The sequence below is a fragment of the Rhodnius prolixus genome, unplaced genomic scaffold (assembly GCF_049639745.1).
Source record: "Rhodnius prolixus isolate KJV_2025 unplaced genomic scaffold, Rpr scaffold_1, whole genome shotgun sequence".
NCBI lineage: Eukaryota > Metazoa > Arthropoda > Insecta > Hemiptera > Reduviidae > Rhodnius > Rhodnius prolixus.
The window spans coordinates 44,720,218-44,748,009 of record NW_027411581.1 but is presented as its reverse complement, the minus strand read 5'-3'; the positions used below and the strand labels follow the sequence as shown (position 1 = coordinate 44,748,009).

The 27,792-nt window shown below is 31.2% G+C and overlaps 1 protein-coding gene across 2 annotated transcripts; it reads right to left on the bottom strand.

The window, feature by feature from the left end:
* Positions 1-1,013: 1,013 nt before the first annotated feature.
* On the bottom strand, positions 1,014-26,070 carry obe (activating signal cointegrator 1 complex subunit obelus). Of its 2 annotated transcripts, none has more exons than XM_074140533.1 (35): positions 25,809-26,070; positions 24,564-24,673; positions 24,001-24,143; positions 23,643-23,915; positions 23,226-23,372; positions 22,775-22,883; positions 22,519-22,693; positions 21,067-21,188; positions 17,736-17,881; positions 15,887-16,087; positions 15,597-15,789; positions 15,374-15,486; positions 15,047-15,295; positions 13,853-14,073; positions 13,053-13,158; positions 12,756-12,980; positions 12,555-12,674; positions 12,086-12,200; positions 11,868-12,004; positions 11,117-11,293; positions 10,807-11,032; positions 9,977-10,118; positions 9,781-9,892; positions 9,545-9,713; positions 9,235-9,455; positions 7,728-7,830; positions 6,697-6,992; positions 6,327-6,587; positions 5,698-5,838; positions 3,619-4,110; positions 3,282-3,472; positions 2,923-3,091; positions 2,570-2,827; positions 2,068-2,401; positions 1,014-1,330 (listed from the first exon to the last, which is right to left on the bottom strand). In XM_074140533.1, the coding sequence occupies exons 1-35, from the start codon at positions 25,949-25,951 to the stop codon at positions 1,206-1,208; spliced, it is 6,465 nt and encodes a 2,154-aa protein (XP_073996634.1). In that variant the 5' UTR covers positions 25,952-26,070; the 3' UTR covers positions 1,014-1,205. The 2 variants fall into 2 exon arrangements, with proteins under 2 accessions (XP_073996634.1, XP_073996642.1); XM_074140541.1 differs by having other exon boundaries at positions 23,226-23,360.
* Between the last annotated feature and the right edge of the window lie 1,722 nt (positions 26,071-27,792).

The following is a 27,792-nucleotide window of genomic DNA, read 5'->3' as shown; positions in this document are numbered from 1 at the left end:
AGGAGTACCAAATTGTGTATTCTAGCTCCTACACAGTTATAGCATATATACACAGGCTAGAAAGGGTGTAAGAACTGAATTATATAGAAAAATTTGTATAAAAACTTCTAAAAGGGGCTGGCTATACCTTCTTAAGACGTCTTTTTAATTATAATTAATCTTTGTATTTATTTCAAAATCCTTATTTTTTTTGCCCGTCGCCGAAATGATTATTCAAATTATTATAAATTAAGACCCAAGTATTTTACAATTAGTTGTTCATTCCAAATTAACAAACATTTTTATCTCTATGATGTATATGTAAGTATTTTGAATGCTAAATGATTATTAATAATTTAGCGTATTCTTCATAATGCAGGTATTTTTTTATAATGCAGTACAAACATCGAAATTTTATAGACCGGTGACACTAACGATTAACATAGAGAAATTGTGAAAAATTCAATAAACTAAAAATGAGCACTCTAAACTAAGGTCAAGTTGGGGTGCCCTCTTCGTTTTCTTAACTCGGACTGCAAAAATCTCTATAAAAATCGAAGGTGGGCACTCCAGAGTTACGCCTTTTGAGTTTCGTAAATTGTACGGTTTGAAAATCAGAAATGAGTGTTTTTTATATTAGAGAAAGACATCATTTTTAGTAAGTTACGTCGTTTAGCCTGTACAATTTCTAATGGTGTACATTTCACTTTGTGATTTTTCTCGGTTACTTCCCTTAGCTTTTGCACCTATATTTCGATATTTTAGATGTTGTGCATCAACAATGTTAATACTGTACTATTTTATAAAAGCTTTTATAAAATAGTACTAATAAGACTAATTCCCAAATTAGTAGCTGTGGTTATTCGTTATGTTTGAAAGTAGAAACTAATTTTTGTAAAGACATAATTTTTTGCATTACATATTTAGGTACAATCTTGCAGGTTTTATTATGATTTTGTTTGTTTGTTTGTTTACTAATACAGGAAGTCGAATTAAATACTGAAAGGAAGCACTAGATAATACAAAATCTTACAAATATTTAAAAAAAATTATATTTTCCGTGTATTTTCCTTTTAAATCATAAAAATGTTACATTCTTGGTCACTTGTTTGAATATATCACAATGTAAAGAAATATGCAATTTCACAGCCATGGATTTTTCACTTAATTTACAATAATTGCAGACATGTCTATTATGCATCTGCTATATCCTACAGTATTTATTGCTATGATTCAAAAATGTCTTCCTTTGTAGATGCTCTCCTTTCTAGGACGTTGATCTCAATATCATATTGTTGGTCCAGACCAAGATAAGTGTCTGACATTACATATAATGTCATAAAACAAGGCCCTAGAAAAATAATGGAAAAACTGAAAAAAAATCTTGGCCAGCAGCTTATTTCTGTTTTACAAAATTAAAAAAAAATTAGTTATATGTAAATTAGGTCAATAAGGTATGGCTAATTAAATCATCAAGTTAATGATAAGTTATGTAGCAAGTCATGTTTTGGTATTAGTCGTCGAAGGAGTCTCTGATTCCTGTGGTTTTTACTTTTGATTTAGAAAACTTATTGCTGCCTTGTTAATGTGGGTACATCAAGCTCTCAACAAAATTATTACAAAAAAAAAGATCGAAAAAAGCTGGCATATTATTAAGTATTTTAAATTTAAGACTGATTCACAATATTTAAGAATCTGAAATGTTAAAAGAGTAGGCAATGACTTAGGACAATACTGATTCTCTAAATTCGACAAATCATCAGTGTAAAATAGTTAAATAAATTAATCTGTAATTGATATTCAAATAGTACAGAGCAATATTCTAATTCTTGAAAGAAATACTAGTGTTTAATTTAAGAAATTAGAACAAAAATTTTTGCCTTATTCATAATTCGATGGCCTTAAACTGTAAAAAGGATAGTGCAAAATGACCAGAGAAAGTCTTCTCAAAAAACTTGCTTCTTTTCGGTTGCCATTAGTGCCTTTCATCTGGAGTTTCTCGAGAGTTAAATTGTTGTACGTTGTAACATATAAAACTAGACTTTCTCTGGCTATTGCCAAATATCCGCCTTCTTAAGAATTCTTTACCTTTTCTTTCAGGTGGATAAAACATCAGTTGAACTGTGGTTCTATGTGTAAATGTTACTCTTCTAAGTGCAAGCAATTCATTCGATTCGATATCACCCAGTGTTAGAATCCAACCTTCTGTTTTTGGTTTATGAAACTTCGGTGCATATGCTCTCTTTTCGACAGGCTTATTCAATCTTTCAAGTAGGATACTCAATGAATATTCTTCCCCAATATGTAAATTATAAGATTTTGCTAAGTTATTAGTTTTGTTGCTGAAGTCATCATAATTTTTCCCATTGATGTTTCCCACTCCAACTTTTAGAATTGGAAGTGACTTCAAAACTTGATATATCTGAAAGAAATCATACATGTGTTTCAGAGACTTCAACTCCTGAATCTTAGTTACTTTCTAAAAGTAGGTTAAAAAGCATCCTTAAAAAAAAAGGCAGCTTTTAATACTAGCAAGAAACATAGACTCTCTTCTACTCCCAAAGTTAACTAAAATATTGTATGTAACTACCTGTTCAATTTGTCCTTCATCTAATTCGGGCAGAAATAAATTGGCTATTGCAGAATAACCTTTTCTAGCAGCATGCATAGTTTTGGGCAGAGTATACATTTTATTATGTAATGCTAATGCCATGTAAGGTTCAACATGAGGAAGGGTAGTAAAAGGGGAATCAGTTAGCCAACGACCTTGCATAATCATTTGCATTAAGTGCTGAATTCTTAACGATAGAGCCAACCAACCACATTCCCCGCTTACATCAAGCATACCCTAAATTAAAGAGAACAAATTATCAAACACATAAGAAACAATAATAATAAAAAAAGATACTCTATATTAAAACAAGATGCTTGAAACATTCTTGCCTGTAAAATGCGAATTGCTTGATCCAAAATTGATTTTAAATCAGTGTAGTAATCAGAACAAGGTAAATCTACCCGTGAAAAATGAGCTTGGAGTAATAAGTAGGCCTTTATGTGGGGTGAATCAAGCTGCAGAGGATCCACAGGCCAAGGACAACTTTTAGCTAAATCCCTATAAAAAATTAAATAAAATAAATGCCAAATATTGTAAAGTTTGCATAATAACACTTTTTCAAATTTTATCAGGTGTTCTGGTATTTCACGCTAATCTCACCGCACCAATGGAATTAAAAGCTACTGAAAATTTGTTTCACTTTACATCATACAAAGTAAAGTAAAAAATTCACATCACTAGAACTCACCCATTTAGAATTTCTTCGTTATGTCGGACAGGTATCTGACTGTATTCATAAACATGACACATAACAAACAGACATTTTTCTAGAGGGAGTCCAGGTTCTAAATTATCGTGAAGCTGGTGCATAGTTTGAAAGGAGAGATAATAATAGGCTGCAATTCGGCCCATAGACGTTGTTGTCACAGTCCTTTCATCCTGTGTTAGTTATAAAACCAAAATTAGAAAAAAAAATTATGAAAATTAACAGTTTGAAATTAAAGCTTACATATTATCCATTAATGCACTAATATTAAAATATTAACAATATATATATTTATTTATTTTACTACATCGATGTTTACCTCATCCATGTTTAAGCATCCTGCGTAATATAGAGTGAGGAGTGTCTTATTGATTAAGTTAGATAAATACTGATTTACTTCATTTGATTCCAGAGATTCCAAACCATAATAAGTAGGATTTTTCAGTAGTCTTCTAAAGAAATAAGTCCATGTAAGGTAATCAAGAGCTTCTTGTTTAGTTTTTATGGTACCGGCTACTACTTCTGCATTCAGATGATCTGGTAAAACTTCAAGTAAGTTTGATTCCACAGGAAATGGTTCGTATAGAAATTTTCTATAGAAGTTTTTCTTAACATCATGTACAAGTATTACTGATACACCCTGATTGTCAAATTGAGGTCTACCAGCTCTTCCCATCATTTGTAAAACATCCGTAATAGGCATATCAACGTAACGTTTAGTTTTTCCATCATAAAATTCAGTTCCTTTAACAACAACTAAATGAGCTGGCAGATTTACTCCCCACGCCAAAGTTGCTGTGGCGATAAGTACCTAAAAAGCATAAAATAGATTTACTATTACTTTACCTGTAGAATAATAAGACGTACTGCACAATGGAGGCAAGTCAGAACCAAAATGTCAATATCATATTCTCAGAAAACGAGCCTCGAAGGTTTACTCAATTTGAAAAATCTGGGGAACAATATTAACTCCTTTGTATTAAGCATTTTTTTTTTCAAATTTTTAAGTCTAAGATATTAACGAATTTAAAGATTTATTTATTGAATAAAATTTGAAATATTGTAGAATCTTTTTATTACATTAATAATATTCATTTAAAAATTGGTAATTTCATCGAACTACTTAATTCTCTGCAGTCGTTGTTCTGCATTAATTAACACGGAATCAGTCGATAAAAGTATTTTTCTTTTCTATTTTAGATTGTAGGATGTAGTACTCACCTACTCAGGTGATAAAACAGAAAGTAACTATTAAAGAACCTGATACTTGGCATTTGTTATTGAAGTAATGATTTATTTTAGTGGAGTAAGTTGAATTTTTTAGCAAGACCATCATTCTGTTGTTCACATCTACTGAATAAAGATATACCTCGTAATTGAGGGCATTATTATACAAGGAGAAACTACAAGAAAATTTTAATTAAAAGTCAATTGGAAGAGCAAAAACAAAAATACAAAAACTAAAAATACCAAAATACAAAAACACATCATACAAAAAATGTGTTGCCAGGTATAAACAGTGTTTATTAAACACTCACTAATCACGTCATTTCTATTTTTCAGTCAAACTAAATTCTTCCATATAGAAACATCCAGTTGCAAATGGAATTATTATTGCTGTCTTTAGATTCGTCTTGCTTAAAATATACATCTAGAAGAAGAAGTTACTTTTGTTTGTGCTCTGTTTTCCTTGTCTTATTTCCATCCCAAAAAGTTGAATTAATGACATAAAAATGGATAATAATCTCCAGGAAATAAATAATTCTTAGTGTAAGCCAGAGTTCATAAAAACTGAGAGATTTCTTCTTCAGACGGCAGTGCAGTACACAAAACCAGAGTGATGCAAGTACACAGGTATCCTCACTAGGGTGTTTCAAAAAATGACTTTTAAATTTTAAAGAGCGCCGGGCGGAAAATCAAAGTTTATTTAAAAACAAAAATTTTCATCCGTATTAAAGCAAAATCGATTAATATTTAGAGGTCGCTACCATTGATCAAAAAAATTTTGTTTTGCTTTTTTTTTATAAAAAAAAATCCTTATTAAATGTTTTGTATCTTTTCAAATTATTAGCAAAACATGTAATTGAACTAAGTTTATTTAAATACAATTTGCTATAAAGACAATGCAGTGGAATCATTTTGATGGCCTTTTTATTTTCAAAGTTATGAATAATTAAAGAAGCTGTATTTAAAAAAAAAATATTAAGAAAAATATACATTTTTGAAAAATTTCGATTAATTAATGTTAAAATCACTTCATTTTTTATGTGTTTCGTACAGAATTTAAAAAACAAATAATTTTGGTTACTGAAACGTCTAAATTAGGGAATATTTTGCATTTATTGTCATAATTTGAAATTAATTTTCTATCAATCAATCAATTTACCTATATATTTACCTGAATTTTTTGATTAGTAAATAATTCTTCAACAGTTTTTCGATCTCTTTCTTGTAACCCAGCATGATGAAGACCAATTCCAAAAGCCAAAGTCAGCCTCAAATTTGTATCTTTAATTGTGCCGATAATCTGATCCATTTCCTTGGCAATAACAAAAAGAAATGCATAGAAGATATAACAATAATTCCAGAAAAAATAAAAATAAAATTAATATAAATTTACTTGCTATGTAAAAGCACAGAAGCAATTTAAATTACTGACACTGGTTAATTCTCAGAATGGAGGGATGAATTCGAAGGCGTCAAATCTTAAGGACCCAATATAATCAAAAAATCAACTATTACAAAGGTACTCTCGTTAAGGATTGGGAATATCCCAATCGAGGCCTAAAATCATATCGAGGTCGAGATATAACAAATAGAATGAGTAGCTCCGAAGAAGAATCTTCAGAATCTTCCTTACGGTGGTAGGCAATTATACCAACCACAAAAGTGCTTTGAAAAATTGGGATTGGTCAAGAAACTGACCGTAAAGTTAAAGAGCAGAAAGGAGTTACTAAGTAATGTCTCGCTAGTACTGAGATGAAAGTATAGTGATAATAAACATGTGAGCTTAATACAAGATATTACCTCTTCAGAAGTATGCATCCACTGCTTAGGATTATTTTCTGATGCCAGACATGCTATTAAATCTAACGCCGTTAGCCTAGTCTGTCTTCGAGATGAAACAAACACTAAAGCTGGCTGAGCCGGTGAATACTGAGAAATTGCTTGAAAAACTGGTTTGTTCATTGTAGCCATCCTAGGACAATAATGTTTCCCAGGAAATCCATTTATATGCACTTCCAAAGGCACAGGTCGTACAGAAGGGCGGAAGTTATAAAGTCCCATCTAGTTTGTACATAACGTTTAAAAAATAAATTTCAATAAATAAATAAATTTTAAATAAAAATAAATAAAGCCTTTCAAATTCCACAAATATTTAAACTATTGTATTTACCTCTTTAATGCCCAGCCAGTTGGCCAAATCCCTTGCATTTGCTAAAGCAGTTGAAAGTGCAACTATTCTTATAGGCTTCTCAGTATGTGATGAAATGAAATTTGTTCGAGAAACAATAACTTCTAAAACAGGACCTCTATCTTCACCCAAAAGGTGAACTTCATCAAGCACTATCAAGGCAACTTTTTGAACGTAACCTCTTGTCTGCCAACTTCGTGATATACTATCCCACTTTTCTGGAGTTGTTACAATTATATCAGATTTCATAATGGCTTGGACATCCGGACTCACATCACCTGTGAATATTGATTTAATTATTAACATTTTGTATTAACACTGAATAAATAATAATAAATGAAGCAGTAGCTCTAATTAAGATTAAGATTTGACATTTTAGAAAAGTTTTTTTTTACTAATTAATTAATTAATTTAGCAATAATTATTTTCCAGTACAAATGAACTAGGTATATAATTCAGTGTTTTAAAATAAATCTGCTTGAATTCATGCGCACCTTCGCGTATATGTATTACAATTCCAACTTTACTATTTTAAACATTACCTATGCTCAAAACATACAGAACTCTTGAACACATACTAGGTTTTACTAATTTTATTTCAATATTTCTACAAAAATGTTTCAATTTCTATTAACATTTTAAATAACGTACATTTACACCGTGTAACCTCCCACATTCAGCCAGCAATTGTAGTAAAGAAGCCTAGTTGAAGTCGAATTCTCTACACCAAATTGATTAGTCAACACTGATGATGGATGAAAGCCCGAAACTGATCAGCTGTTTAAAAAACATGTATTCTTCGACGAATAAAATGACGATATCAAAGATATTGGGTTTATGTTGTGGGCAGTTTGGACCTTGGGTGATTGATATTCATAGACATTGTAGCTTCTTTAGGCTTGGGTGTAGAAAGTCGTTTCATTCAATTGTAAATTATGTAAGTTAATGCACGGTTGAAGAAGAATTGGTGGATTAACCTGTTTATGTAAGTGTACTTATAGCAGTAACCTTACCAGTCAGTTCTACGACAGATTTATGAATTCCTTTCTCTAATCGAACTTTCCAGTCCTCTATTCTCTCTCGAACCAGTGCTTTAAGAGGAGCAACATATACAACCTAAAATATAAGTAAGAATTTAAAACCGAAGTTGTTTCAAAGCTTTAAACAAAAAATTAAAATTAAAAAATCAAACACATGAATAAAAGTTAAGCAAGCTATGCCTAAATAAACTGGTTATTGAAGATAAAAGTGCAGAATGTCACCTGGAGATTCGGGATCAGTCCCTTATCTTATCTAATTTCAATAGAGAAATGGGCTAAGGCAGGGCTTCTCGCCTGGGCTAAGTAACGGAGTATTTAAAAAATAGGATGTGCTGATCGAGCCTTCTTGAAGAATGAGGAAATGGCAAAGAAATAGACCGAGCAGTCATAAAGAAGAGTATGAATACGATTATCTGTCGGGATGTTAGTGAGATTAAAATTCATTGGTACTAAGTACTCTTTCGAGAGAGTGAGTTTTTCTATTTCCGCTCACTTTAGTTACAGTTAAAATGTGAACACAAGTGAAATTAAGGGACGAATAAAAAAAAGATCACTTAAGACATCTGTTGAAAAAGAGAAGTAACCTCCAGACATAGTATAAAATCGTTTATCCACCCCGACCTGAAGACATAGGTCTGCAATTGTGGACTAAGAGTAAGAAAGAGACGAACAATGGCTAAGATGATTATTCAATTAGAAAACTGTTCCCATTTTGAAAGGGATGTCTATGTAAACCTTAAAGACAGGTATTAAAAGCAACGAAATCTCATATAAGTTGCAATCGAAAGCCAATAAGCCGACAGCGAGCCTAGGACGCATCAGATTGCCGAAGGTATTGGTTGGTAAAATTTGCTAAAAATAAAGAGGAATGACTGTGACATGTGGAGGAAGCCAGGAGGATCAACTTCAGATGATGATCATTGTGTAGAGATGATTACAAATAAAAAGAGAAAGAGGGAAATTTAAGAATAATCGTGCTACGTCTGAAAGCTACTCTCAAAAATGTGATCAGATGCGGGCGGAGAAGATAGCAATCATTCTTTACTATATGTTTCTCAAATTCATCAACAAAATGAAATAAGGTCACACAACTTTATTTTTGACCATTCTCCAAGGTTCTAACTTTTTCATTTTCTTCAAAACCGATATATATTTCGCAACATACTTATCACAAAAATTTGTAAACTTTACAACAATGAAACTTTACAGTGAATCCAAGGAACCAACTAATACCAAAAATCTATTCGGTAAAGTCGTTCTTCTTGATGGGCAATTTCTTCAAACTTTGAATTAATTTAAGCAGGATGATTCTATAAACATTCAATTATCGGGACGTCAATGAGATATCAAATGAAAACATTTTTATGGGGAAAAAACTTTTCATGCTCTGGAATCTAAAATGTTTTATAAAAATGCAATTTCAAAAATATGAGACTACGGCAATCTTTTCTATAAAAGCAGTAAGAGACAGTATATATACCTTACTTCCTGGAGAATTCATAAATACTCTGAACATTGCTATTTCTGCCATTATAGTTTTGCCAGAACCAGTTGGTGCACCCAAGAGAACATTATAATCCGTGTGATATAGACAATGAAATATCTGTGTTTGAATAGGATTAAAATGACTGAACTTATATAATTTTTCATAATGTGGGTTATTTAAAGCTTTTACTGGAAGAGGCTGGAGATCCAGTAATTCTGAAATAAATACAATTCATGCAATTAAAAGAAATAATAAATTCTTCGAAATTAAACAATATTAAAAATTTAAAAACGAAACAAAATACCTGTGTGAGGAGGGTGACTCTCAGGTAATATTAGATTTTGTACACCAATTGCTAAAGAATTACTGCAACCAAGCCATCGATCGCTCATTAACCTAATTACATACTGAGCAGGTATAGGATCTACTAACGGAACGGTCATTACAAGTTCTTGCGGTTCTCGATGCAGGACCTATCAGAAAAATATAGTTACTCAATTTTCGTATAATAAAAAGCATTAATTAGGTCGAAAAAATTACCTGTTTTCTTGTGATAATGAAAAATTCTGAGTGATAAATATTTGTATCCAAAGGATCTTCAATCCATATCCAATAAGATTCAGAAGTTTTTCCATGCACCTTATCATTCCAACTTTAGAACAAAATGTATATATAATTACAAAAATATTGATTTCCATTTAAAACTTTAAAAATGTTCAAATTAATTGTTCAATACTTGAAATTTGGAGAAAGTGTCAGTTTAACTCGAAGAACAGTTCTAGTTATGGGATGAAGCGATGCCGTCATTTCAAGAAACGGGAATTCAAAAGCGCATCTTTTGACAGTAACACCCATTTTACTATTTCTCAGAATGATACCTGAATTAAAAGTTCAAATAAATAACTTAATTAATAACAATTTACATAAAAATCAAATCAAGTATTTGAGTAATGATAAACAACGAAACGAATTATGTGAAGATTTTTTCTACATAAGAAAGTATTCACACATTTTGCATTTGAAAAAAGAATACTGTTACCACTTGGTTAACAACCTGAGATAATCATTGAAAGTTCTCTCAGCAGTTAACGCACAGATCAGTGAGATCAGAACTGCTGCTACTCTGGGTAAGGTAAGAACCTGGTGACTGTCTCCTTATTGAACGCGGTAGGTCCAGAGGACACATTTCCACGGAGTGCGGTTATTTGATCATCAGAATGAGGAGAAAAGGTTTCTCATATTAGTTTGATTGGATTACTATACTTGATTAGGTTGCGACAAGAGTCATTTGAATCTCTGCAGCCAGAAAATATCATATTGCAACAAAGAGTGGTGAGGAAGGTCCTGGACCTGGTAGGATGAGGAGTATTTACCTATTAGATCACCTAGGGGAAGAGACAAAAAGCTTATCTAGCAGGGGACCGAACTGCCTTAATATCCAATAATAATAATTCTAGGAATATTGTAACTGAGCTTAACTTTTTTTTTTTTTGTATGTTAGTAAATAAACTTCGAAAATAATTGTGATAGATCAATAACAAGACCAACTCATTTTATATGTGTTACCAATTTCTTTCGCATCCATTTCTCGCAAAGATTCAACTGATAAATCTCTTTCTTCAATTTTGCTTATTATTTCATAAGGTAAAATAGAGAATTGTCGAAGCGGTGTTTCCCAATTCCATTGCTGGTGTTCCATCATTAAAGCCATTTGTAAGAAACGGCCTGCCAGAAGTGAATTATTTGAACGTAGATTTATTTCAAAAAGAGCTCTAATTATGCGAACAGCATTCTAAAAAATTAAAAACAATAAATACTTTAGTAAGAAAAAAAAAAGCTTTCTGGTTTTTTACAGCATAAAATTTTAACCAATTACCTGCGAAATGTAGCTTAAATCTGACATCAGAGAAAATGAATTAACCTTACACCTACTAAGGTACGCTTGCATTAGAATGTTCACTTTGCCGTGTAAATTTTCTTTACCACCTTTAACTTCATATTCACAATTATTATCTAATATTTCTTCCAATTCATCCATTTCATCATCTCTTACCTAATATTCGATATTAAAACTATTAAAATTCCACACTCATACAAGATTAATCATAAATAGAACAGAATAGAAATAATACCAGTTATTCCTAAATCATATCATTATTTCTTTTGTTTTCACAGGATATAAACATTTTGAGATCCTCTGAGAAGAAAGAAGTGTAACTAACAAATTCTACGTAAATCGAAATATTTTATATTTGGGCTTGTAGGACGTCCTCAATTTTATTCATCAGATATTAACATATCATCACTTAGCATATTATGTTGCATTTATTTATAATCAGTTACCCATTGAAAGTAATTCCATTAATTTCTTAGAAAATATTTAAATGTTGATATTTTATAGAAGACTTAGATGCCACGATGGGACCCGACAATAACATATATTGGAAATAAACAATCGAAAATGTAAAAATTCAGTTGGGAAAATGGGAAAGCGAGTGGAAAAAAACAAACAAAACAAAATTGAGATGCTTAACGTAAAGTATCTGCAGACTGTTTTTCACAGGTTAAACTAACTAAAGTGTTATTTGCTTTCTGAGATGATTGCTTCGCATTTTTTTTTTACTTACCTTTAACTGTTGGAATTCTTGGGAATGTGATACCATGGTTAAAATTTCTGATTCATGCATTGCAGAAGTTAACATCTCATTAAATACCTCAACTGTATCATATTTAATGTAAAAATGACTGGCGATTCGCCCTAGATCTGAACAAGAAAAATACAAAAAAATAGTGATCTGAAAAAAAAACTGACTTCGTAATTTCAGAATTTAAGAAGCACCACTACCTGTTATTGCAAGATCTCCCGTTCTAATATTATACCGAACCATTCTAGCTTTGTCTAACGCTTTGGCTGCAACTTCAATAAGTTCACGACGTCGGTAATCCAAATTAGGATCTTCCTAAAATCAGTTTTCAACAAAGAGAAAAAATATTATACAAATTAAAAATATACAAGGACCATTAAATTCACTGGAATATAAAAAAATTGAATATAACTTTCATTCAATTCTGAATTAATTTTTTGAATGGCCTTCTAAGAAACTGTGGAAAAAAGAAAATCTAACTCTTACTGGTCTCCGCGACTAAACACTAAATAAATCAGGGTCTTCCTTGATAAACTGCAAAAGCACTAACGAAGATCGCTACAAAGATACGTAACCACACTTTTCTAATGAACCAATAAAACTCCACAGAAATCAAGTAAATTTTTAGTCTGCCAAAATAATTAACTTAAATAAAGAAAGGAAACTTACAACAACATCTTGATAATTTATTCCATACACCTGTGGATTAATTCTCATTCTGACAAATAAATATGTATAACTAAGCCATTCCACTGCTTCATCTATATTAGATATGGTTCCCAACGATATCTGAAATGATGTAATTCATTAATTTATAATTCTAAAATAATTAAAAAGACCATCATGTTTTCAATAGCAGCACATAATTACCTCTGCGTTTAAATTATCTGCCAAGAAATTAATGAAATTACTTTCAATTGGAAACTGATTAGTAAGCAGTGAAAGATAATACGCTAATTTGTTGTGTGCTGTAATTATTATGCCAAGCCCTGATGAATCAAATTGCGGCCGTCCTGCTCGTCCAAATATCTGCAGAACATCTAATATACCTAAATCAATGAAAGTTCCATGTTTTGCATCGTATATTTCAGTTCCCTAAAGAAAACAGTTAAATAATTCAAGGAGAAAAGAAAATAACTCATAGCTATAATGAAATAATATAAATACCCTAATAATAACAGCGTGCGCGGGTAGGTTCACGCCCCAAGCCAGAGTTGCTGTGCACACTAAAACTTTTATCAAACCACTGCTGAAATACTTTTCAACAAGAGACCTGCACAATTCAAAAAGTTTCACCAATGAAATTTAGAAAGTAAACAGTTTTCACTGATTCGAATTTTATTCGTAAATCGCCAGGAAAAACAAAACTAATTAATTTACTTAACTAAGAGGAGGTCAAATGTTAACTTTGAAAACCTTAAGAGAATATCAACCCTATTGCTGATAAACAAGCTTCAAATAGTCTTTTAATTCTGTTTAATTATGCTTTTCGAAAAATAAATAAATATAGTATGAACAAGCTGACAAAAAAAACTTTTAAAAATTAACAAAACAGTATTTTTCCTTCCATTTTTAATCTCCAGTTTTTGCTTCTTACAATCCCTTCCTGAAGAGTAGATACAAAGTCAATAATTTTTATCTGCAGAAATTCAGAAGCTACGAAAATCAAATCTCCATTTACTTAGGAAGTGATGTAGACCATTCTATCCGGAAAATAAAAATTATTTGTACCTTTTCCAAAGTCGAAAAAATTATTGCAAAATTGTTGTAAAATATCAGGGATGAAAGCATGTCATAAATGTAAGAATAAATAAAATTAAATAGAATTTGATGGAGATGATTCATTAAAGTTCACAATTTCTGTGGAAAGAATTTCATCTTTATATTTCCAACTTATTATAGACTAGAACAAATTAAACAGTATAAAACCCTCTTAAAAATTAAAAGAGTTTGTCAAAAAAAATTACCTATCTCCCCTTAGCAATCCAGCGTGGTGAACAGAAAATCCATTAAAAAATAATTCTCCAAGCTCTTTAGATCTGGCTTTAGCAAAACTTTTTGCCGCATTAGTGACTGCAGGATCATCCGCTGGTTGAAAAAGTCCTAACTTATTCTTCTGTCTAGCCATTTCAATTAGAACATTCGCAGTTCTAACTGTAGCATTTCGGGCATGAACAAATACCATTACCTATACAAAACAACGTATATTTATATACATAATTATTTTACCTACATTTTGTTACCCCTGTATTCTAACTGTCTAACCTTGCTCCACGTACTTAATCAAGTGTACGTATTTAACATTTTTCACAAGACCCAGAATAAATTTCAAAGCCATTTTTAAAGCTGTTGATCTATATATTGATAACACACTTTCCCTTATTTTTTTATGACTTCTATTCACATAGAGCCATTGATCTATTTATGTATTGGTAAAACAACCTAATCTCTTACTAAGATGTCTATAAGTTTGTTATTCATAAATAAAAATTCTATTCCTGCTATAAATTACATGTACTGCAAATGTTAAATTGCTACTCCAAGCACATGGTCAAAATTCTTAGCTTCAATCATTAGTGCACACACGAATTTAAAAGAATTTAGTAAAAGTTTAAGTATTTATTTCTTCTTTCTTGGCCTTAAGTACCTTGCAAATCAGCCATTATTTATTGATCTTTCTTTAACTAATGGATTATCGGTTTTAAAATAATTGTCAATATAGATGCGTGAAAGTTGATTGTATTTTTATTCTATTAGTCTTTATGTAGTTATATACGTCTGTGTACGAACCCAATCTTGGCCTACAGTAAGTATACGAACGGTAAGGATCAGCTGTGATATAGGTAGGACGACATATTTTACCTAAAAACGCGTGAGCAAAACATAAATTTCAGAGGATCGCAATTTCAAAATTATATAAAAGAAGGCTTTCCTCTTGCAACTCATTGTTTGTTCATTTTTTTATAACATATTTATGTAACCTTTTTTTTTTTTTTTTTGCCTCCAGAACTTAGCAGACAGCAACGTAATATTATAAATAAATAATACACCGAAATTAGGATTAAAAAGGTAACATTAACAAATTAATAGTACTAAAATACATCTGGCCAACTATACGCTACATTTATACATAGAAAGGAATTAAAGTTAAGTTAGTTTACCTGATGGCCTTTTTGAACTAATTCAATGAGTTTCTCAAAGCAAACACTATCCATATCAGAAATTTGTTGAAGAGCTTTAATTGCCTTTACGCCAATAAATGTCTGTTCCAGGGGTACGGGTCTAAATCGACTATCAAAATAAAACAATCCAACATAAGGACTGACATGTAAAAATCTGGCAACGTCAATATAATTGGGAAGCGTTGCAGACAATCCTACAATTCTTATCATCGTTTGTGATGACTCCACCTTAAAACAATTGTTAATTTTACAAATTAAAATTATGTTACTTTTAATATTTTGAAATTTAACAATAACGCTATTTACCTGCCGAAGTGTTCTAGCAACAAGAGCCTCAACTACTGGTCCTCGATCACCATGAAGTAAATGAACTTCATCAATTATTAACAGTTTAACAAGTCTTGTAAGAGCAACATCACCTTAAAATAGTAAAGTAGGTTAGCTTAATTACCCGTTTGAGATTTCAAAGGCTAAAACCTGCTTTCAATGACAATGGTGGGTAATAAGACAAAACTATACATAAAAGTACCTGTTCCTTTTCTTGTAACTACATCCCATTTTTCCGGTGTTGTCACTAACATCTGAGTTTTAAATATTTCACTTTTTGTTAGCTGCATATCACCCGTTAATTCTCGAACTACAACACCTAAAGCACTTAGCTTTTTACTAAAATTGGCAGTCATTTCAGCAGCTAAAGCTTTCATTGGTGCTACATATACAATCTAAAAATAATTAATATACATATAATTAAAAATTAAAATAAATTATTCATTTTTCATAGAAATTGTATTAATTTTGCTTAATTTAATTAAATAATACCTTGAACTGATCTCTTTTAATAACTCCATTTTCAATATTTTGTCTAATTGTCCTCATCACTGTTAACAATGCTATATTTGTCTTGCCAGCTCCAGTTGGTGCGCATATTAAAAGGTTTTCATTGGTATTGTAAGCAGTTTCAAAGACGACTGATTGTATCCTATTAAGGTACTTTACTCCACTAAACGCCAGCTGACCGTACTAGACAAATAATGACCTTAAATATAAGACTTCTGCTTACCCATTAAAATGCTTGTATAACAAAAAGCAATGGCTTAGTATAAGAGTACATAAACACTTGAAATACTTGTATAATTAATGATTTTTAAATAAATTGACTGTTTCAATCTAAAGGACTAACTTAACTACTCTTCCTATTTTCTGATAATTCTATCCATCTAGAAGATACTCAAAGTGAAAATATGTCCCTACTGTATTTAGCAATTGTAACATGGAAAACATTTTAGCCAAATGTTAACTTTGCCCAAGTTTCAAAATCTATTCTTACTTAACTAATACCTTTGGTTAAAACTCCAGAAAAAATAAAATCAATGGATAGCAAAAAACTATGATTCCCAAATAAATTATGATTCAATAAATAATTTCCAAACATCCCAAGCAACAATGAAAAAGTTTTTTTTCGGTAAAGGTCAGATCCTTCTTTTTCGTAGAAAATTTTTTTTTTATTTCTCTACGTTCCAATGACCTTCTGAACGTTTCTAAGTTGCCGATGGAGACGTGTTAGCCATGGAAACTAGTTTGAGAAGGGAAACTATCCACTTCTTCAAGGAAATTGATCTCCCTCCAAGTTTCCCCACTTAACACAATAAACACAATACAACTCAAACACTCACATAAATGAACTTGCTATAATGGTTGACGTGCACAACTATTTGGGTTCAGCGAACTAGATATTCATTAGTAGCTAATCGCCTGAATTTACTAAGATATTATTTCAACAAGATTTAAGAGATTGTATATCTCCTAAATAACCTCTACAGTGGACAACAAATACATTAAACGAACCTGGCTATAGCCAAGATAAGTTCATTCAGAAAGAAGAGAAAATGGCATATACGTATTGTTTCATTGCAAGCGGCTCATTTCACTTAGAGTTTAGTTCTTTGGACAAAAAACTCAAGCCTACTACTTTGCCCCAAAGTCAGGCTTTTTAAACAGCTAGGGGTTAAAAGAAGTTCTTTAACTAGTAAGGCAAATCTTTATGACATTAACCATATCACATGTTTGTCACGAAAGCAATCATGTCAGAAAGAAAATAAGTTAGATTTAGAACAGCTTCGGGAGAAATCACAACACAGAAAAATAAATAAATAGAAAATCTTTAAAAAGTCATCTGGCCATCAAAAAAATTTATTCCTCTCGTCCCCACAAAAAAACAAAAACAAAAAACAAAAAAAAACAGCAATGTATAAGATGAAGATGCGATTTGAGGTATATTTTTTCTTTTACGTCATCTTTCTTTTGAAGTACCAAAAACTAAAGGTATACCTTTCTTTTAAGTTTGAGAACTGGAAGCATAAATAATCTTCACAAATGAAATTTGTATCTGCCAAACCGTATGTTGAATGGCCGAAGATGCCAAAGATCGCGAAGGTGTATATAAATACGAAATTTGAAAAGGTATTAATTATTTCGAAGAACTTAGGCGACTTCTCTCGCGAAAAATAAAAAACAATTGAGAGGCTTACTGACAGACATTAAGTACATGTCATCCAATCTTTTTATGGCAACTATTGTAAAAAAAAAATACATCTCGTTTGCATTACAAACAAAACTACTAGTGCAGTTTTTAGAAGACTATTTTGTGCAATAATATATTCATAGATACCTCATCCAAAGAGGAAATTGGTATTAGTGTATTTCCAACATTTAATGGTGATGGTGGAAGGATTGGAATGTTAACTTCTTCATACTGTTTATTATCGAATCTTTTAACATTTTCTGGTAACATCATTTTCATTCCAGCAACATATCCTGTAATAAAGAAATAAAGTACAGAGGAAACTAATTTAATAAAAAATGGAATGCATGTGAAAGAGGAATTTGTTGTAACTAGGATAAACCCTTCTGCATTATAAAGTTATTTTAAAAAAACAAACAAAGAAAAGTCTATTATTAGATAAAGGTGTGTGGCTATTCTTCATAAAAATCTGTGTGAGAAAATATTTTGTTTAAAACTATTTTTAATTAAATCAAGAGGGAACAGTGCATTATTTTGAGAAAATACAGTATCAAAAGCAAATATAAATAGAAAATGTGATATTTTTCAAAAGATCATCAAAAAACAAAGTTTAGGTCATTTCATAATCATGGATCACTTTTAATTGTGGTTGATCTATAATTTATTGCAGAGATCATAAGAGAGTAAGGTAAATAAAAATACAGTATGTTGAAATTAATTATTTTGAAACAATAAAAAAAAAGCGCAACTTTTGGTTCAGTTCTATTTTATGCCAATTATAAAATTCACTTATTGCCACAAAAATAAATTACATGATTAGCTGAATGTAAATTTTAATTTAAAACGTTAGCACTTCCAGTGGTTGGAATGATCTATTTAGAGTCTAACCCACTATAGCAGTACAAAAAATTTAGCTTGAGGAAGTTATACCAATTTACATAGAAGCCGCGTCAACATCAGATGTCAATGAAGCCGGGAGCCTTCTTATTTCTGCCTGCCTCAAGGTTAGTAATCTCTCGCTCACTTTCAAAAGTCACTGAGATGCATTATACGATTTTCTGTTTTTTATTTTTTATTTATTTTTTTAAGGTTACAGTGATTACAAACAAAATAAATAAATAAAAAATACCTTTATTACTAAGTAAGAACTTTACAGAAAATATAAAACAAAAAATTATCTTGAAATAATGAAAATTAAAAAATCACATCACACAAATGAATTACAAGTGAAGGTTTCTTTCTTTTTAGCAATTCGACTTTATGTATTACTTTTGGCTTTCCTTGTTTGCTTTCCCTTTCTTTTTACTATGATCCAAGGTTCATTGTTCAATAAACCTAGTAAAAATCAAAGGTTTATTGTATCTTCATACAATTTCAAAGTACGTAATACTATTTACAAGGAATGTAATAAATAATATTATAGATTGTAGAGATGCTCTCAATAATTAAAAGATCGCACACAGAACTAACTACTCTGGTCACTCAAGCTAGTGATCGAAAACTAAAATCCAATTTAGAAACCCATATTAAGAATACGGCAGTAGTTGCATGAACTAGGCGACTTTTTTTTCGCGTGAGTGACCTTTCCGGGAGTTCCCATGGTCCTATTCATGTCAAGAGTAAAGTTTTTTTTTTTTTTTTAATTTTACCACTGAAATGATTATAAACTTACACAGATGAGTTCAATGCATTATCTGAAACCAAACTGGCTTTAAATTACATTGCAACAGTTTGAGGGTGGTGAACATACGCCATCAATTAAAAACTGATGAATTGTATTGCGACGTAACAATCGTGGATTTCCCCAGAACAGATTATGCTGGGTTAGGTAAGTTGCAAGAATAGAACTGGGAGATATACAGAGGAAAATTTTGAGCGATTGTAAAAAGTACTAGAGTCTTAATTCCAGTTTGAAAATGGCGTAGCTGGATAGGCAAAGACGCTTCTGACGTTCGCTACGGCAAAATATGTAAAACTGGTGGTCATTTCAAGAAGAAGTCAACGCACAATTGTGTAGCAGAGCGTATGGATTGTGAATATTTGTTAAATAGTGGACGAGAGATCATCCCCCTCATTCCACCTTCCTATTTTAGTTTTTTAAAACAAATCTTTCGATAACGGTTCCTTTTTAGCGCATATATAGTAGAGGTGTACGACTTTTAAAAAAAAATTAGTAATGTTCATCGTTGAAAATTCAGAAACAACCTCTGAAATAACAAAAAAAAATTTAACGATTTGTTGCTGATCGAATTACAATGATCGGTCAAATCACAATCTAATAGATGAGTGATTGTAAAATCCAGTTTGATTAAAACCACAACAATCTGCACCAGTGCTTACTAAAAGTTAACAATCAAATTTATAAAGATTACACTTTCGTTACCGATGTATTCAGTAGTTTTTATACAGCTTTTCTGTCTTTTAACAATGCAATTGGGCAAAGTACTTTTTAGTAATTAATACTTTGATTTAACCCATTTTCATCATTAGCGTAAACGCTCAGATTTTTAGCCACTATCATTAACCGTTAGCTAGAAAACGGAAATGGAGGATGTTATTGTAGATGAAAGTAGTAATTCGATTTATATTTGTCGACCTTTAACCTCTATTTTATTTCTATAAACATTTTGTTTAAAAATAATTCTTTGAAGTAGGGGTACAACGAGAGAGCATGAACAATAATATTGATATATAATAAAAAATAAATAAATAAACGGACAGCTACCATTTAGATATATACAAATACTACGCGAGAAACGCATCGATATTAAGTTGAGTGAAAGAAATTTTTTACTGTTTAGTTCTATGAAATTTTTTAAAGGAAGAAATACTGCTACGGAAAAAATCAAAAAACACGGAGTTCGAGGTAAATGTCCTCAGCAATAATGTTTATAGAAATTTAATGTTGGGATTACTTCTTTATGTTTGAATAATGAAATCAAATAAACGGTCAATCGTAAGAATGTACTCCTGTGGTGGCCACCATCATTACCGAATCGCTATAGGTAATCATCTTAGGAATTTGAAAAATATCTACTTCCTCAATCTATAACAAACTAGAACAGCACAACTGAAACTAAGTAAAAGAAAAAACTCTTCATCTAGTGGTGACCGCAACTTTACATGGATAGTTTTTTAAATGTAACCTTCAACAAGCAAATAGTTACAAAGTTTTCAACAAGATGAATATTTTGTTATTTTCGAGAATAGATGTAAATAACATCTAAATTAATGATGTTAATATATTCATAATTAAGCAATGATCATTAACTAGTAAAATTATAAAGAAAAGAAGAATTAAGCCTAAAAGAAAACTGTTAGCGGTGGAAAAAAAACAAAAAACAGCTGTATAATAATTCCAAGCAAAATCAATGTATGTATATTTTTCTAGGTACATAAAATAGAGTTTTATTAAAAAAAATTAGCCTAAGCCATTTATAAAATTAAGAAGTTAATTATTAAAGATAAAAAGTAATACCAGTTTGTTGTTGTGCAAAACTGAGTGAATCGAACACATTAGGATATATCTCTTTCTTGACAGTAACCTTTTTAGTTTCTGTGTTAAAGTCATTTCTTACAGGATTGGAAAGCGCAGCAATTCTGAAATAATAAATATTTTCCATCACCGAAAAAATAATTATTAAAAGTAGTTCATGATTGGTCAGACCTTACATTACAAGAGCTAATTGTTAGAAAAAGTCTTCAATAGAATTTTTTTTTTTTTTTTTGTACTAGGTCAAATTTAAACTAGATTAATACTCTCAATAACAAGAAACCTTTTAAATTTAAATAATAAATGCATGAATTCAAATCTAGTCTTGATCTCTGGTCTTGTTGTGCAAAACTGATCTCTGCTTAAATAATAACTGTTTAAACAATGAAACAAATATTAAATTATTATTAAATATCACTTGTTTCTAATTCATCAGGTTTTAAATTGTGACAAGTTTTTTTGGAAAAACCCGAAATCCTTTATTGTTAACCCAACGTTCAGATGTACCATGATTTGAGCCATCTTAAAATGAATACCCTGTATAATAGTTTGTTACAAAGCAATACAACTATATGCCGCTGGGACTTGGACCTTAATATGGCTTGAAAGGAAAAGCTAATAGCCACCGAAATGGATTAATGGAAAATATCAAGCTTGAAAAAGTTAGAAACGAAAAAAAAAGAAAAAAATGGGAATTCAAAGAAAGAAGAAGAAAGGGCAGGAAAAGTCGACAGATGGCTTCCGAGAAAGTCTCCATGGTTTCGGACTGGAGAAGAAAATATCTGGGATTGGACCAGCTGCAGGCTGAAAATAAAAGAAATATTTTCCTGAGGAAAACCTCAGTATAGAGGAACTAAAAAACAATAAATAAATAAAATAAAATAAATGTAATTAATAAATATGCCTAAAATAAAAAAATAAAAAAGGAATAAATTGTTGAAGCTTCGTAAAACTAATCCTCAAGATAAAACAATAAACCGGGAAATTCTTAATTGTAATAATTATGGCATGTTCCACTTAACCAACGATTGCTCAAGAGAAATATACTATGATTGAACTTTCCAATTTCCTTTAGAAGTAATATTCTAACTCCTCTTATACAGAACCTGGCAGAAAGTTAGGCAAGAACAATTCTGAAAACATTTCGATGATATCAGGGTAATACAAAATGTGTATGAGGTATGTATATCGACTTTTCGTGGATTTATAAAAACTAAATCAGTTCTCAGAGAATTTAAAAAAGCTCATTACATTTCCATTATGAACAATACATTTTGTACATCTCGTACACCTACATTCTTAAGCAAATAGCTACCAAGGAAAATTACCAATAGAATAGGAACTACAATTTATTTTTCCTTAACGGCAATTACTTTCTACCAAAAGCAATTAATTAATGAAGTGACTATTCATTTCACGCTGAAGTAATTACTTTACCTCTTCGCTCTAAGTTCTACAGGATCAAATCGTTCTTCAGGTTCATAAGGATCTTCTTTTGCAGCAAACCTTGTTAACTTTTTCTCTTCTTTTCTGGCTTGTTTTTCCAAAAAAATTTCTTCTTGTGATTTGACAGTCACAGTTGTAACAAAAGGTTCTCGTTTTTTATCCGGCACTGTACAAATAAATGAGAACTTGTTTCTTAATAGAAATGCAAATGAAGTTATTACGTAGTAAAACTACAACAGTTACTTACAGATATTCTTTCTCTCCTGTTCAAGTTTATTGCTCATACAAATTTCTTTCCTGTGTTCTAATAATAACTGAATAAATTCAAAGTTATCGAATCCTAAGAAGTCAAACAACTGAAATTCCAAAACTTTTTTTAAATAAAACTCATCTCAAACATTCAAAAATTTAACGTAAATGTAATAAAAATGATAAATTTTTAAATTCCCATCAGAGTTTCTATATAATCCGCTTCATTTTGGTTTTATTAAGGTATTTACTTTTACTTAATTGAAAAACAGTTAGATAAGAAAGTTATTCAAAATAACTCTCCGCAGTTTAGCGAGATATTTTAGAATTGTAAGATTTCCTAACTGCATAAGAAACCCAAATTTAAGGCTTGTTTGGATAAACAACTGACGAATTCCATTTTGCTTCCTAAAAACACTGATTAATTTCTATTAATCCACAACACCTACCTCATTTTGAAGAGCATCATTTGTTCTATTAGATGTTAACAAATTCGTGATTGAATTGCAAATGTCTTCTGATGAGAGTCCATTTGAATTATTGCAATATTTCTCCACTTCCTTCATCATCCACGCTTTTCCAAACTGTAATGTAAACTGTAATGCATTATGATACCAAAAGTTAAACACATCAATAATGTATTATTTGAGGATTCATATTATGGATGGATTAATTATTAACTAAGATAAAAGAAAACTTTATCATTGTAATTTGAGAAGGAAGTATGTATTGGAAATGGAAATAAAACAGTCGAAGAAACATACGGTTTAGCAACTAAATTTGGAACCAAAAGTTTAAATATTGGTCGATTTTTAGTAGGCAACAAACAAATCTTATTTATTTTCATAAATGCTACAATTACTTACTGTATTTTTTTTATTATCAACTTTTTTCTCTGGGGCACCAGTAGCATTGTAAATCATTGAAAATGATTCAACAGTGTTGAGCCCTTGGCTCAGATCAGTTAAAAAGCTAGTATCGGGTGGGTTCCATGAGGAAGGAAAATTGAATCTGATGTGATCGCCCCAAGTAGTATTGATATTTCCATTCATACTTTCCCTTCCTTTTGGCTTTATAAGCTTTTCGCTGATACTTGCTATACATTCATCTGAAAGTTCATCAACAATTTCGTTTACCACCTTAAACAGATATCACACTTACATTATTTTTTGAAAACTAAAAGAAAGAAGAATGAATTACAAAAAGAGAAGAGCAAAAATTTACCGAACATATCTTTTCTACTTGACTGTAAGAAATATTCGTATACATTAATTTTAAAATTGAACAATGTTTACTTAATGCTTTCTTTTTATGCATAAAGAGTTGGAATAGATAAATTGCTGTTTCATCAACAATAAACTGGTCTCCTAGAAAATAAAATCAATAATTAAATAACTGTAAAAAGCTAAAAGAATATAAATTAAAACAATTAAATAGGTATGTGCTCGCTTGAATTGAAGTTTAATTTATGCTAGGAGCTGAGAGAGATAGAAAGTGAGAGAAAGTTAACGTTGATCATTTGGGGGAGGATACCCTCAAAAAACTAATAAGAGATAATTGGCATTCAGTCTGTTGCATTCTGACAGTCCAAGACTGCAGTGCAAACATGTCTACTTAGAAATGGAGCTTCAGAACTTCAGAGAGTTGAAAAAAGGCAGTTTTGTGGATGATGAGGACATGGTCACGGTCTTCCAGGCTAAGATAACTGGTATAATTTAAAGTTATTGCAAGCTGGAACAGTTTAAAATTTACAAAATATTACAAACGAAATAATTATGTAACTTTACTACAAATATCCTTTGCTAAATTCTGTAGATACTTCAAATTTTTTGAAACTCCAGGTGTCAAACAAGAATGATGTTCTACGGTCTTCCATATGTCAGTCCATACAAATGTTCTGAAAATATAAAAAAATTTTTATTTAATTTTAATTGATTATTTAATGTAAGTAATATAAATTACAAAATAATGTATACATTGCGTTATCATGGTCAAGTAAACTGTCAAAGAAAGCGCAGGCTGTCTTAGAAATATGTACACACTTAGTGTTACGACATTTCATACAAATTAATTTTACATTTAGAAGTATAGTTAGACTATCCCTCAGTGGAAATGAGATATTTAATAAAGAAAAGGAAAGGCACTTGTCTTGAATTTGACTGCTCTATTATTTATAATGTGATGGAAGATAGGAAATCTAGCTTCGAAGTTTCGAGACAACGCTCTAACAACTCTTAATAAATCTGGAACTGAAGATAAATAAGCACAACTTGAGTACCGCAAGAAAACAACTAACAATTCTCAAAAATCAATTTAAGTTAGGAAAGCTTAACTTCTCTGCTCATTAAAAACACTCGAATATTAATTTTACTAGTAAAAAAATTTTGGACATATTTGAAGTATAAGCAAGTTTCATACACACGGAATGTAGTAAACAAGTTAAATCAAAAAAATCTGAATGGCTCTACAAAACAGTCATGTCCTCCTCAAAGCTTCTGTTCAGAACCGAAAAAAACAACTTGGCTACAACAGATATAATGTAATACCAAATTTCTTAACCGTGTGTTCTGTCAATAACAAATTTCAGATTTCCACCATTCCAAGATTCTTATTAAACATCAAAGTTTGAATTTTTATTCTCAATATGCTTAATATTTTTCAAGCTTTTCGCCATATTTTGTTTTAGCATTATATACTTAAAGAAACTTTACATGTAGTCCGCAAGTACTTTACTGTAGATTTTGTACTCAACTATTACTACCAAATTTCAAATGAAATAATGAGCCTGGATCATATTTCAATCGGTGAAGTTACAGTTTCCATTACGCACAAAGGGTAAATTCCAACAGAATATTAAATCGAGTAATCATAAATTCTTAGAACACCAAAACTGAATCAAATTATTTCAAATTTTTTCCTCAATATCAAATGTCAAAAGCACTTTCCAATACAAGAATTTGAATTCACAAATAGTATAAAAATGTGTATGAAGCATCCGAACATATTAATAAAATTATGTATGCTTCACTTACTGAGCTCTTTCAAGTGGTTTGTTCTCGCCTCTTGCATCATGCGGTTTAGGAAAGGCATTGTCTGCAAGCTGTTTCCTCGGCTCAAGCCCAGTGAAGGCCCGTAAATACCGTGTTAATCGGGGAAGCTGTATATCCCCTTCCATTTTTACATTTATTATCCAAAACTCCAGGCAAACTATTTGGTTCACAAAAAATAAAGGTCGTCAAGATGTGGTGGTTACCATTGGATTCCTATCACTCAGTAACCATTATGATAACCTTCCACGCATTCGCTTCATTAATTGTTTCTATTCTAATTTCCCTTACAAACTCTTGTTCCATTGCATTGAAAGAATATTTCAACGAGTAGCTATTATAATCTGGGTTAATCAAGCCAATTCTATTTTAAATTTTATGATATGAACTGTACTGATGTGGGGGGCCTGCAAAATTTCATTTTTAAGGCTACTCTACTTGTTTTACAACTGTTTGTGATGTGTCCGATCTTTAGCTAATGCAATGCGTCCCCCCCCCGTGGTTCGCCATACAAAATTGAGGGTTATAAATTGAGGCCTTTATAAATTTCGTCATGAAAGTCTTTTTGATGTCGGTTTTTATGGGGCAAACACTGCGATGTTGCTATGTGGATGGTAAGCAAGCTTTGTACGTGGGTTATCAAATAAGAATGACAAAATTTCTTAGACTTTTTTTTTTTAATTTAAGGCGCGTCAACATCTAAGGTTATTGGCGCCCGGAGCTTTTTCAATGCACTGCCGGCCTCCGGACAGTGTTCTCTCGTTACAGACAACACTATCCACCGGACAGTGAGCTGAAAGAAGCTCCTAGGAAGAGAAAATCTAAGGGTCAGCAGCTGGATTCGAACCCGGGACCTCCGCGTGGGGATCCAATACGCTAACCGCATCGCTAATCCCTTCCCTATTTCTTAGACATTAATTATACTTTGATTATGAAGAATACCAAAGTAAGATTCATAGAGAATTTCCTAAGTTGCTTTCCAAATGCAGACGTTGGGGTCTTCAAATATAAGAAATTTCCAGCTGGTAGAAAATGAATCTTTATCTTAAAATAAATCACATTTTTGCGTGTCCAAGAAATCGATACAAACTCTTTCAATCGGGTTTTGAGTGGTACTTCATTAATCTGCCATCATTTTTGCTGTATTTGGTGTAACATTACATGTTTCGCATTTTATATCCTATATACTAAGAAAACCTTCCATAGCAAGAATATCAGTAGTTATTCTAATATGATTTGAGGAACTAAATATTAATAACCTCTAAAAATTTCGAAACATTGAGCTTGTAATTTATTGAACCATCCTAATTCAATACCAGAACTGAATAAGAATCACTACGACGAATTTTAATTATCATCCCGGTTTGCTCCAGCTCATTTGTTTACGATTTCGCGCAATGAAAAAAAGTTGGACTCGGCTTTAGAAATTGCGCTTGCGCGATTTTAAATGTATTGAACATCATTATATTAATAACGTCCCACTTAATAAATCTTCAAGTTCTACATTGGTAATTGTTAATCCCGAGAATCAATTCTTCAATCTTTGAACAACTGCTTTTCCAATTATACATATTCTAATTTTTGTTTTTCAATAATAATTTATTTTTTGGCGCATCAACAGCTGTTATTAGCGCCCACTACCTCGTTCCTTGTGCCACACGAGAATAATGATTTATTATTATTATTGTTAAATTTGAGCTGCAAGAACATTTGAAGTTATTTGTGCCCAGTGCTTTTTTCAGTGTACTGGAGCCTCCGCAAAGTATCATGTCTCGCTATAGACAATAGTCTCTATCACCGGACTTTGGATGGTAGAAGCTCTAAGAAAGGAGGCAGTTCAAGAGCTAGTCGTTAGATTCGAATCCGAGATCTTCGCGTAGGAATCAATTTCGCTTAAACTGAGCTTATCTTACTTTCTCTGATAGTAAAACCTACATATTGGACATGAGCTACAAACCTCCATTTTAAA